The following is a 14,608-nucleotide window of genomic DNA, read 5'->3' on the forward strand; positions in this document are numbered from 1 at the left end:
GATCAAAGAAAACCTGACAAAATTTAAGGGCTCCACAAATCATGATCTTAGGATCAATCATGACTTTGAAAACCATTAAAAAATTGATTGTGAGAATAATTAGTAGTCATATTAAGATACTGAAACAAAAGAATCAACTTATAAAGGTACAATTCTAAATAGCAAATTTATTATATGCTTGACAATAGTTACAAAAGCCATCGAATTATTTAGTGCTTAGACACCAAAGAAAGGATTTCCCAGCATTATTCAACATATTTAGTATAAATTAAAGCTTTAATATCCTTCATTCCTATTTACAACAATTTCATGATTATCTTAAATAGTGTTCAGATAATAAAGCTCTAAACAATCAAACAAACGGCTTACAAGCTTGAAGCCTTTTTTATCATTAAAACTTGTTAGGTGACATCATAAGACACAATTTTAGATTCAACTAAGTCTAACTATTCCCTCAACTAGTTCAATAAACAACTATTACACAAGTTGAAACCCCTATGAAGGATATTAAATTAGGTCCTAGCTTCCTCACCATGCAGGAGGGTGTGGGAAATCTCCCATTTGTTTCCCAAAATATATGTGAACTTCTAGTTTTTGTAGATAACAACTCAAAATAATATTTGAATATCATTTGTCAACATTTTAGCACTAATATTGATGAAAAATTTCACTGGCTCAACAAGTTAACTTAAAGTTTCCCTATTCAGTTTTAACAAAATGTTAAACATGTTCACTTTACCATGAAAATCTAATCCATAAATCAAAACCTATCAAAATTTATGTACAATGTTAGGCTTTACAAACCAATTGAAAGTAAGCTTGATAATTTAACAACATAATTAAACAATTCACATGCATCCTCCATGCAAGAGCCATAACATGATTTTGGAAAAAAAAAAGGTTTACGAGTACAACTAATGCTAATACAAAACAAGCCTAAAAATAATTCAAATTCAAATTTTCAGGGAAGACCTCAAAATTGTACATAGGACTACACTACATCCTAGATCTTGTCAATATGATCAATGTTTGGGTATCTTCATAGTAATAAGATATTCTAGCTACCAAAATCAAGTAGCAATAGTTGGAGTTGAATAACGTTTCTTGGTTTCTTCAATGATAGACAACTTGCCACCTTTGCCCTTTGGTAAGGATACCTAAGGCTTTGTGCCCTTTCCAATGATAAACATATTCTCGCCTAGCAAAATCCTGGATGTGAATAATCGCAAAGCTGAATAATGAGTCATTGCATTACAATAGCAATGACTTTGCGATATGTCAGGGCATATTTCAGCCTATTCCTCAGAATAACCACTATAGTGATTACTTAGTTGAAACATCCACATGTGACCTCAATATATCAATGGATAATTATAAATAATTATTTCATGATGTTTAAACTTATTTAAGACTGATTTGTATTAGTGGGTTTGTACAGTTTAACAAGCATCAACCAAGACTAATGAGGGAGGAGGCCCCCACTAGGAGAAGAACAATGAATGATCAAATGAACGAGGGGCCTACTTCGCTTTAGACATGGGAATCATTAATATTATGTAGGGCATAGATCTCTATAGTGATGTGGAAGGAGACAGTGAGAAACAAGGCCACCACATTGCTCCATCTCCCTATGGTGCCCGTTGTGGCCATTCTTAGCTAGTTATCAACCAAATGTTGCATGTCCTTCGCATTCGATGGCTCCAAAATGTTCACTCTCTGAGCATCTACATAAGTGAGTATTACAACTCTTTAACTTAGGGCTCATTTGGTTGCTGGAATGCTCTTTAACTTGTGGTGGTTTTGCTAGAGAGACTAACACAAGATCTATGGTAAGTACAAAGATTGATTTCCTTACTGATGTAACATTCTTCTTTATTGGGATCAACTATTGAACTCTTACTTCATACTAATAATGACTAATGGAGACCATATCATATTTGCATGGAAAATATTGCAAAGTCTACTCATAATTACTGATCACATTCAAATTATATAGAGGGATGTATTTAACTTCCTTTGCTTGTACTAGTTTATTCTTATTCATTTTGCTCCCCTAATATGAATTATCATATATTTTGCAAAGTCTACTCATAACTATTGATCACATTCAAATTATACAAGGGGGTGTATTTAACTTCCTTTGCTTGTACTAGTTTATTCTTATTCATTTTGCTCCCCTAATTATGAATTATCATATATTTTGCTTTGTCATTTATGAATCACACTTTGTATATGCAAACATAAAATTTAATATTATACACATTGGTTGGTTCCAATTATCATTGATGTACTTTTTGGCTTGAAATATAAATAAAAAATAAGAAAACATGCTATGGTTTTAGTTACAGCCATACTAGTTGGTTGATTTTGTTGCTCAATACACTTATATTGTGATTCAGTATAGTATAAGATATGTACAATCTAGCATTTGAAACTTATTAGACTTTCAAAATGCCATATTTAATTAGAAGGGTATTAATAGCCATTCAACTACACAAGGTACAAAATAACCATCTAGTGCACTTTCAAATTTTAGCTTTATTTTTTCAAGAAGAATTTAAATCTTAAATTGTTGACATCTAGTGTATATGAACAATACAAAAGCTTTAATTTTCTTTTTAACATATCATGTTATTCATAAACATAACAATATCCCAATTAATTATATTGAACAAGTGCCACATAGTGGCAAGTACATGTGTCCATTTGAATTTGTAATTATATATTGTACTTATAATAGCAACTATAGCATTAGTATTCTAAGACCAATGTCTTGTATTCAAAAGAGACAATTTGTTCAAATTCCTTGTAATTAATGAATGAGAATTTTATGATACAATTGAATAATATTATATTTTGACATTACCTTAATTTTCCAATATCTATATTTAATTATTAGTTGTATTTCATTTTTATAAATAATTTTAATTTCGTAATTTATAAATATCAATTAATTGTAGTAAGAGTTGGTAAATGCAACTATTACAATTTGTAATATAGACATTTGTTGGATAAAAACTAAGAAACAATTTGGACAAAACATAGTTTCATTAACAACCTGTTACTTGGTAATAAAGTGTTTCAATTTTTGAACTTGTTAATCCCCTGGTTATGTGTGAAATACGTCCTATTTTAATCATTGGAATAGTCATTTCAACCCTGAGTTTTTGTGAGTTTCTAAATCTTCATGTCTCCGGCTCGTTCCCAGCTCCTCCCAACACTTGAAATTTTTAAAATCTGATTTTGAGCCCCAAGTTATCACAGGTTAATGGAGAGACCCAAATTACGCATTTTCAAGTTTATCAGTAACCATTAACCTCTCAAATAGGTTAATGATAAGTTTCAAATTGCGCATTTTGGAGTAGGTTAATTAACCTCTCCAAAAACACATAACCATTAACCTCTCAAACAAGTTAATGATAACTTCTGAATTACGCATTTTGGAGTAGGTTAATTAACCTCTCCAAAAGAGTGTATTTCTTAACCTCTTTAAGACAATCATTAACCTCTCTGTTTAGCTGATTAAGGTCAAGAATTGGAAGCAAGAAGATCATCATGTTGAACACCAAATGGAATTGGATGAGGAAGGCAGATTGTTTGCTAAGAATTGTTGAGGAATAGTAGGATGTCCACTAGTAGCAACACTTTCACAAAACTTCATAGTATTGCTATTGGAACGAAGAAAGAACCCCTGTGTTGGGAGGAGAAAGCTACCTCAATGCAAAGTTTAACACCAAGAGTAGCACCTGAGTATGTCAAACCTGCCGGCTGGGATGGGCTGAATCATATCCATAGGGGGAGAGAGCAGTTACCAACACAATGGCAGCTTTGATCCAAAGGCAAAATGAACAGCATTGGCTCTACTTATCTTTAGTGCTCCTAGTGACTGCTTGTCCCAGTGCCTTGGTCATATCAACTCCAGTTGCCACAGCTTTTGGTTTGGCACAAGCTGCCAAGATTGGCCTCCTCATCAAGGTGGAAACTTTCTAGAAGCCTTGAGAAGGATAGAAGCAATTGCTTTTGATAAAAATGGAACATTACCTCAAGGAGAATTCAGAGTGGTAGACATTTATGCGATATGGGAAATGTTAAAGCTTGTAGGATACACAATACATGTTTGAAAAAATTCTTGAGCCAGATACGGTGTCCTGGAAGGCGTTGATTGCAAGGTATGGACAGAAAAGGGTACACTAACGAGGCCCTGCAGGTGTTTGGGAAAATTCTCTGAGGGGACGTGTGGTCGTGGACTGAACTCAAACTGAAATTCACGTCTAGATGTTGAATAAAATGCCTACAGGAATATGTGAGGAAAAGAAGTGAGTCTCAAGCAAATTGCTCGTTATTTCCTCTCTGCTTGTGCATCAGTGAAGTAAATGAAGTTGAATCATTAGTATTGTGATGTTCACTGTGTCAATACCATACGTGAACTATTTGGTAGAATATCTCTATTCTTAGCCCATGGCATGATAATCTCCAATGATGAATGCTATTGGTCATAATGGAAAGCACGACACCATGATTCAAACTTCACCTCCAGCTTTGACGGAACATATTATGGTGTTTGGCTATTGATTTATCTTTTATGGAATACCCTTGGATATGCCATCTCATTGGAATTAATGGGCATGGTCATCAAATCAGGTTGGACACACCAAGTCATGGATGAAGTCGGGGATAGAATCTGCGCTACCATATTTGAGTCCTGCACTTAATGGGGATGCCTTGCTCAATGGTGCTATGGGATTCTAAATGATACTGGAGTGCAATTTGCAAATATTATCAATATGCCATGATAGCTCCAGAATTTTGTTCAATATAAAACTAGGGTGCAGATACTTGGTGTTGCTGCAATTGACAAACTTGTTGCTCAAGATCTCATGTAGATTACTCTTGGAGGAAATGACTACATCAAAAATTACTTCCTCACACCGATAACAAATGGGGCATCAAGTGAAAGTAGGTTTTTAGATTTTATTCAAATTGAAGGAAAACCGTGTTGATCACCTTATCGACCATAAACTGAATTAGTGATAGCAAAAGCTGCCAAAACATTGAATTTTAGCAAAGATCTTTACATTACATGGTCACCAGCCAGTGTTAAGATTCGGAATGATGGATTGGAGAATCAGCTGGTTTTGACCCAAGATTCTGGGTCGGGATTTAGTTACAATGACATGTTTCTGTTTAGAAAGATTGAAATGGAAATCAAGCTCATTCCTGGTAACTCAGTTGGCACAGTGGTTGCATTCTATTTAGCCTCAGACTAGCCCAACCGTGATGAACTGGGCTTTGAGTTTCTGGGGAATGTTTCAGGAGAGCCAATCATTGTGTAGACAAATATATTTGGAGATGGAATTGATAGCAGAAGGGAGCTTATAAACCTTTGGTTTGATCCTGCCCAAGATTATAAAAAATACTCTATCTTCTAGAACATCTACTATATCATATTTTATGTAGATGATGTACCCATTAGAGTACACAAGAATTATGCAAATAAGGGTATTGCATTTCCTAGAAGGCAACCCATGGGAGTATATGCAACTATATGGAATGGGGATAATTGGGCTACTCAAGGTGAAAAAGTTAAAATAGATTGGAATGGAAGTCCTTTTGTTGCTTCGTTTAGAAATTTTTAGTGTGCAAGTGTGCCCATGGAAAGGAAATTGAAGGTTTTGCAAGTCTAAAAGTGCCCAAAATTGGTGGAACAAAAGGACACATAGTACTCTGGATGATTCATTGAAGGGAAAGCTTGAATGAGCAAGGATTAATTATCCTATCTATGATTATTGCACCGATAATAAGATAATCAACACTACTATTTCTGATGTTACTCACATGGAATGCACTTTCTCTAATATTAAGGACTGCAACTATACCATGGTTCACAAATATTAAGTAAATGATTCGAGCTTATGAAGACATCTTCAAAGCCATACATTTCAAATTGTGGTCATTGTCATTTAAGGTTAATTTTGTTGAGGTTAATTAACCTCACCCAAATCACGTATTTGGGAGGTGGTTATTAACCATAGAGAGGTAGTTATTAACCTCTATGTCTATATAAGGACTCCTTTTGGCTTTGTAAAAGGGGGACTTTTTAGTTTTAAAATAAGGGAACACTATGCTAAAATTTTGATCAAGAGATAAATTTTGGAAAGTATGTATAGTTTTTATCTTTGAAATCGAAAAATCTCTATTATCTTCTTGGTGCAAGGAAATGAAATGAGATGTGTTTTGGGTTTCTTATTCTAAAATCAAAATTGTTATTTGTTGTAGTAGATATTCTCATGGTATTGTGCGAGTGTTTATGAATAATGAATGTGTTTGGTAATACTGGTTGCTTTCAAGTGTAGTTCTTGATCACTTTTGTTATCGTTCTTGTTTACTCAAGAAGGTTGTGAGGGCGTGTGGTGCATTCATCTTGAATGACTTTCTCTTGATCTTTGAAGTTTTAGATTCTTTATTTGAAACCCCTTTAAAAATTATATCATATGAGGGAGCTGCCCCTCTAAACGCAGAGGAAGGCCGCATATCAAGGGCCTATCCAACTATTGTGAATGATTTGCCACACACTCCATTAGGCAAATTTTATTGTGACAAACCTGTTTACCAACACAACCAAATGTCAAAGACAACTTAATTTTTATTTACCTTACAAAATAAGTGGTACATTATAATATAGTATTTTTCAACAAGATTTAATACATTGATTTTAAATTAATTTCAGAGGCATTGGATATGCAATTACATGTCATTATAATATTAACTAAAAATATTTTTAAAATTATAATCTATTATACAATTTTTTATTTTTTTTAGAAAGAAATATTACATTAAGAGAAGAGAACAAAATTTCAACATCATCACTAGTTTTATAATATTATAGTATAAGAATGAAAATTAGAACATTTTATTTTTAAAAAGTAAGATAATTAATGGTTTATCAAAGAGATAATTTACATTAACTTATTAAAAACATTTTCAAAATTAAAATAGACACAATTAAGTTTGTCTATTAACTAAAATTCATTGGATATTAAATTTGAATGATTTATTAACACAAAATCAAACAATAGGATGCCATGAAAGTAAGATATCACATTACAAAAATATTTTTAAAATATAGTAAAAAATGGATCACACTTTCAAGTGGAAGGAACAATGAATTGAGAGGTAACTTGAGGACATTTAATATGACTTCTAATCTAAGAGCTACTTGGCCCAACCATTAAATCAAAACTAAAATAAATTTAAATGAACATAGAAAAATGTTAATCTAAGAAAATTGATATTGCTTTAAAAAAATCCAAATAAACTAAACAAATTTGAAATTTGAAATTTGCTAATAAAAGTTGATTGTAATTATACTTAACCTTAACTTGTGTTTCATAAAATATGAAAAATCTACAAATACTTTGCATATATTAAATGTAGTTAATAGAGGCTTTTACGTTAAAAAGAAAATGTTATGCATAATGTTGCAGAAATGAGTTGTTATGGTAATCTCCATAAAAATAGAAGTTCCTATGTTGAAACCCATTATTATCAACATAGTCAACCTTTAAAACTAAAAAGTTTCTAATGAAAAATGAACTTTCTTATAGAATGATTTTGTGTATCCTTAAAAAGTGACCTTATAAGACATTCATTTAAACCAATGATATTAGAGATAAATAAATAGAAAAATAAAGAACCATAAATTTTAGCTTTAGTAGAAAGATGTTTATTTGAAAATAATAATATATTGTTATGATTGGTGGAAAATGATTGATTAATAGTGCACAAGCCAATACAATAGTCCTCCCTTATGACTAGTATAAATAATAACATTATCCTAACCCTAGCCCTATTTAAAATCCTAATTGTAACCATAATACTAACTGTGATCTAAACCCTAACCCCTCTAATCTTAATTGTAACCCATAAATCCAAATTCAAACCCTAACACTAATCTTAATCAAACCCCTAATTCTTTCCATACTACTAACATCGACACAAAATATTATCATAACAACTATCTTAACTAGAAAACCCTACTTGACCTAACTCGAACTATAACCCTAATTCCTAACCCTAACCAAGACCCTTATCATAACCATTATGTAAACTAAATTACCTAATCCTAACTCTAATCTTAATACTAATGATAATCTTAACCCTCACCCCAAACCCTAACAATGACACTTATCATTATGTAAATCCTAATCTTAACCACAATATAAACTCTAAATTGTAAACCACAACCCTAGCCTTAGCCTTAAAACCTAACCTAAAGAACAAACCTTAGCCCTGATCAAAATCATTGTCGTAAGCAAAAACAAAACTCAAACTCAGAACCTTACCATTACATGAATATAAACCCTCAACTTTACACTAACCCTAAATGCTAATCTTAACCATAATTCCAATCATGATATAAACCCTAAACCTAGCCATAACCCTAATCATAGTCCTAATCCTAATCCCTAAGCCTAACTCTAAATCTTGAATCTTAAGTAGTACTAATTGTACTGTAAATCCTAAAACCTAATCATAATCCAAGCTATAATCCTAATGCAAAACCTTAAATGCTAAGCTTAACCATGATGGTACTCATAATATAAACCCTCATACTAAAGATATTACTAATCCTAAATCCTAAACCCTAATCCTAATTATAAACCCTTACCCAACCATAATATTAACCATTATTGTAACCTTAGCCCTAACTCTAAACCCTAAACACTAATCTCAAACCTAAATACTAAATCCAAGCATTAAACCCTAACCCTAAACAAGATCATAACCCATACACAAATCTCAAACCCAATCATAATGACGGGATAAACACAAACACTTATCTTAACCCTAATCAAAACCCTGACCATAACCATAATACAAACCCTAAAACTAATCATGGTCCTACCTATAATCCTAATCCTACACCCTAAGTCCTTATAAACCATAATTTGAAACCCTAATATTAAGAAAAAAACATAGCCCTAACCTTAGTTCTAGTACAATTAATATCTTCCAAGTTGTGTTGTAAATGCTACTAGATTTTATATATTTAATAATATATATACATTACACCTAGAAATATTCTTCTTGGGGTTTTAAATCATATTAGCCCTAAAATGTAGACATCTAGAAAATAACATCTCTTGATGTATTTTATAGAAATTTATAATCTAGTTCTTATTCATTTTTCTTACCCAAAGTGTATTCACCATTCTATAATTGTACTATATTCATATTCATTTTGTTCACGTAATTATGGATTTATGTTATTATCATGCATTTGGCTTTGTCGTTCATGAATTGCAATTGCATTTTGTATTTGTAAACATCAAACTAAATCTTGTACACATTGATTGGTATATATAAATAAGAATCCATGCCATGATTTTAGTTACAACACTGCTAGTTGGCTGATTTTGTTGTTCAATACACACATATCATGATTGAATATAAGACATGTACACTTGAACATTTGAAACTTGCATCTAAAATGTCATTTTTTATTAAAAGACAATTTTGAATAGCCAATTAAGTAACTTCAGTTGCAAAATAACCATCCATTGCACTTTGAATATCTAGTTTTTTTTACAAACACCAAAACCCTTGTAAATCACACATGCAAACACATCCAAAATACTCACAAAACTACACTGTTCAGCAAAATGGAAAACTCTACATTTTCTCATGGAAAACATATAAAACCTTCAATTTTCTTTTAAACATGGATTCAATTGTTTGTGTTAACATGCACAAATGCTATGCAAAAATCCTTCTCACTGTGATTATTTTTATTTATATTTTCTCCACACAGTTCACCTAATATCTGCATTATGTATATGTTATTAGGGTATGTAGTTCTAACCAAAACATTTTCATCTGCTGCATACATGTCTGCATTGTTCCCTGCTGCCCTGCTTATAAAGTAGCATCCAATTTCCTCTTTCACCTCATGAAATCTGGGTATGAAGACTTAAAACTTTGTTACTGTAACTTCATTTGTTTGCATGGTACTTGTACACTGTTTGATTCCATTTCTGAGAATCACCTCTGGCAAGATTTCTAATTTTTGCAGCAGTAGGGCTTCGAGCTTAGTTTGCAAAACAGAGAAGAGAAACATAATAATAATAAATTCTGCATATTCATTCTTTCTCGCATTGACTTCAGGATGTACTTGGCAGTCAACAAATCCATTTTAAATAGTCATGTTGTATGCTCATTCTTAATCAAAATTGACTTTCTGACAAAAAATACAGCATCAATAAGGAGGCATTTAAACTTAATTTCATTTACAAGCTGGTATATTTAGAGGTGTAAAGGATTTGTTTCCCAGAGATTGGGACGAATAAGGAAAACAATTGGATGAATCAATATGGTTTAACTTTTTTGTTGCTATAAAACAGGACGAGGTCTCTCACAAATCTCACAAGCAAGAAAGAATACACCATTTTCATAAGTACATGTTGGGCAGTTCCAGACCAAACCCGCCTTGTTTGGAATCACTTGCAAGTCAGCTGATCTTTTCGCTTTTGTCTCAAATCTCGAATTCTCACATATAGAACACACATCTGGGTTAGATGTAACTGAGTTGTCATATGTGCAAGCAGAACAGCTCCAAACCATTTGTACGGTTCCAGGAAGCTGTTGTGTATCAAAGGTCCCGCCAATTTTAGGGGTGGAACATAGCCACCTTCCACTTAAAAACAATGAATTCCAATTTCTGTATAGCTGAGGTTTATGTGAATACAGAACCCCAGCTAGGGCACCACAAATAGGACCATAAAATGGGAGCCCTGGACATAAGGAATATAGAACAGCAATTTCCAGTGCATGGACTATCAAAAGAGTTACTGTCTTAAGGTTTTGGAAAGAAGCAGGTATAATTGATTTACAGATTTCAGAATTGGTGTTTAGAGGAAAGTTCAAGGCAAAAAGTAACCCTGATATGCCAGCATGGCATAAGGAGAAACATATTTCTGATCCAGCCAAAAATCCCCAGAGTAGTCTTATTGAGATAATTAATCCATCATACGTGGATATCAATGCTAAAATCAACAAGGAAAACTGCCTGCTTCCTATGCACCCTTCCAACAGAATACCTTTCCAAAGGATTGAAAGTACATTATAGACTAAATGCCTCTTGTGCGTGTGATGATAAAATAAGAAGGCCCACCACTGCTTAATGTCCATAACCTGCAAGCTGACCTTTGTTAACTGGGTAAAACTTAAGTCATGTCCTAGTCACAATTAGAAGCAATACAGTATCATGAGTAGGTTATCAATAAAAATAGGACTAGTGATGACTTGCAAGAAACAACTAGTATGTATGCCAAACAATTATTCAGAAAGGTCCAAACAACAGAAAGTCAAAAATTAGTTTACTAGGTATGGAATCAAATATCATTGAACACAGTGAGGCAACATAAAACAACTTTAGACAAAAAGGTATATGAATGCAGATTTTTAAGATTTTGTTGTGCAGCTGCAGAAAATTATGTTGTGCCATGGAAAAATAAATAAGATAATACAACTATGCAATCATATTAAATTAAGTTGCCAGTTCAGACTCTAGTTCGTATGCAGGTTCGACATTCGGGTTTGAAATTCGATCAATTTTTTTTGGGCTGGGTTCGGGTTAGATTTGGGTTCGTCCGTACAAGATATTACCAAAATATATATATATATATATATATATATATATATATATATATATATATATGCAAACCAGTTCATACGATGGTTTTTTAATGCTGCATACACTTTATTAAAGATTTTTAGGTTGAAAGAAGCCCAAAAATACTTTTTTTAAATGTTGAAAAGTGAAAACGTTTTTGGCATTTTTCCAAATTCACTTGGAAGTCGCACCAAATTCCGCTTGGGCTCATTTTCCTCTGCCAAATTTGCACCAAATTCTTTCAAATTCGAGCAGGGTTTGAAATGCAGAACCCACAGCGAATTTTCCAATAAAAAGGCGAATGTGAAATGAATTTAAACCGACTACAAATTTGGAGGAATCGAATTTCGAATTTTGCCTTCCTAGAGCGAATGTTGTAACTTAGATATTAAATGTAGAAGCAGTATTCTGCCTGAGTGGGTAAACATTTTTGTTTGATTAAACTCGTAAAAATGAGGAAACTCTTTTGTGAGTTATTACCAGATTATTCAACAGGTCGCCATGATGCAGGAGATCAAACACATCTGGCAGAGACAAATGGCAAAAATCTAGGGATCTTTCGTAGATCAACTATTTCTTAACATCATAAAGTTATTTGGGAGTGGATTTCACAGTTAAATCTTAAATCTATCAATCATTAGCTATGTCTTTATAAATAGTATATAAATTTGATGTATTATAAATATAAATAAAAGTGCTGTTTATTTATGGAGCTACTCAGTTGTAAGTTTGGGCACCCTTTTTGTACTTCAGGCTTGTCCTCGGAATCTTCATGCTGCAATATGGCCTCCAAAACTTCCAATCTGTTGTCGGTAAATTCTGTAGTGTAGCCGATGGGTAGAATGGTATTCGAAAGGGCGCGTGACGGTTGAGTCACCCCTTCGAGAAAGTATATGTACACTGTCTAGAAGGGACCTTGAATCATCAAAATAACTGTAATGAGCATAATCAGATTGTAAGCACTAAAGTGCATATTGCGTATATGAATAAAGTATCTATTTTGTGTTATATCTTACTGTACTACATAAGATAAGTATCTTTTTACCCTATACGGTAAACAGTTGGCACCATTGGCAGTCGAACCTGGAACAAAGGAAATGTTATGAAGATTAATGTCAAATTTGCTTAACAAGGATAGGAATAAGATAAAAGATAAGGATGAACTATGTACAGCACAAGAAGTTTTAATTTTAGCACAACAAGCGGAGCGCAGACAAAAGCTTTAGCAAATTACCGATGGACACCAAGGGGGTGAAGGAGCACAGACGGAGGGAGTGCATTCACCTAGTAGGCCAAGGAATGCCAAGGAATTGCTAGAAGAGACTCGACAACAATTGAATTTGGTGGAAGAGACAAGGGAGGAGTTCTTTAACTTGTATATGTTGAGGGTAGAGCATCCGAACGGAAGGGAAGAAACTCGCACGGCTCGAAGTGCCGAAGGAGCACGAGCATGAAGTGAACTCTTCGTTCCTGATACACTCGACGAACGGATACAGGCAGAGAATCGAACAACTTTGATTGAGGAAGATTTTCTTTCACCAAGTAATGCAGTTGTTGAAAGCAAGGCTGTTGTCCGAAGCAGTGCAATTGTGCAGAACAACGTTAGTGCTCAGAACAACGCAGGTGCTTAGAACATGGGTACTCAGAACAACATGGGTGCTCAAAACAGCGCAAGTACATAACAAGTACCACAAAATCAAAAGTAGCAATAGCAGGACCCAAGGAGAAATTGCCTAAGTTTAATGGTGACGGAACAGCAGATCCAATCAGACACTACAAGACGTGTGAAACAATATGGATAGCAAATGGTGTAACAGACAAGGATGATTGGGTCCGGCAGTTTCCAGCACCTTGCAGGGTGTGGCAATTGATTGGTTTGCAGATGCTGACCCTTAGAAATTGACTTCATGGGCAAACATTAGAAAGGAGTTCATAGCAGAGTTTCGACTGCTACAGGACGATAACGAAATTGTAGAAGAAATATACAGCACAAAGCAAGGGAAGAATGAAACGATCCATGCCTATGCAAGACAGCTGAAAGAGTTGGTGGAGAAGATGGAGAGCCAAATGGCTGACGGATTGAAGAAATGATGGTTTGTTGAGGGGCTATGACCTACTCTCAAGAAAAAAATGAAGATTGTACCTCTAGCATCGTACGCAGATGCGTATAATCGAGCAATGGATTTGGAGAGCGAACAAAAAAAAGCAAGAAGAAGAAGCACAAATAATCAAATTCAGACGATTCATCGTCTGAAAGTAGCAGTAGCGATGAAGAATCAAGCAAGAAAGTTTGAATGTTGTAGAAGGATATGCTACGGATGATGAAAGAATTTAGAAATTTGAAAAAGAATCCTAACTTAGTGAAGGGGGAATTGTGGTGTACGGACTATAAAGAGGAAGGCCACACAAAGGGCTCCTGCCCAAAAAAACAATTTTGTTATATCTGTCAAATTGCGGCTAAAGGAATGCCCATTCAATATGAAGTCAAAGGGACACCAACAAGTGTTACTGACGCAGGAAGTGTCCACCAGAACAAACACAAACAACGATGCAACCTCAAGAGGATATCGCAACAATAACCAGTGCGGAAGGGGTGGTAATAATAATAACAATGGAGGCTGAAGTCGGATATAGTACGATGTGAGTGGACAGCCAATGATACAATATCGTGCGTGCAACCTCTAGGGGCATTTTGCCAAATATTGTACCACGAAGGAGATGCCATGGCTATTATGCAGATGGTACAGTCCGGGAGACCACGAAAATTCAAAATGCCCCAAGCTGGGGGTAAATTTGTTAAGTATCGAAGCATGTGATGAGAAGGTACTAGCCATTACATGTGAGCAAGCTAAGAAGGCAAAATAACCTGATGCAGAAGAAGAAAAGGAGAGGTTACAATAGGCACAAACAGAGTTGGAAAGACAGATGAAAACAATA

General features: G+C 34.0%; 1 protein-coding gene and 1 pseudogene across 3 annotated transcripts in view; one reads left to right on the forward strand and one right to left on the reverse strand.

Annotated features, from left to right (window-relative positions):
• LOC149548022 (putative xyloglucan endotransglucosylase/hydrolase protein 10 pseudogene) overlaps positions 1-5,895 on the forward strand; it is a 105,918-nt pseudogene extending 100,023 nt beyond the window's left edge.
• A 4,353-nt stretch (positions 5,896-10,248) lies between these two features.
• Positions 10,249-14,608, reverse strand: part of LOC149548023 (rhomboid-like protein 14, mitochondrial) — a 73,263-nt gene continuing 68,903 nt past the window's right edge. For 2 of the 3 annotated variants that reach the window (XM_089792042.1, XM_089792041.1), the window contains one exon: positions 10,249-11,234. In XM_089792042.1, the coding sequence (XP_089648168.1) occupies positions 10,390-11,234 (845 nt within the window). In that variant the 3' untranslated portion in view covers positions 10,249-10,389. The remainder of the gene's footprint in view (positions 11,235-14,608) is intronic. The other variant, XM_089792040.1, reaches the window with a different exon arrangement.

Source organism: Cupressus sempervirens, chromosome 7 (genome assembly GCF_028749045.1).
Source record: "Cupressus sempervirens isolate cs-2001-9-10 chromosome 7, ASM2874904v1, whole genome shotgun sequence".
NCBI classification, from domain to species: domain Eukaryota; kingdom Viridiplantae; phylum Streptophyta; class Pinopsida; order Cupressales; family Cupressaceae; genus Cupressus; species Cupressus sempervirens.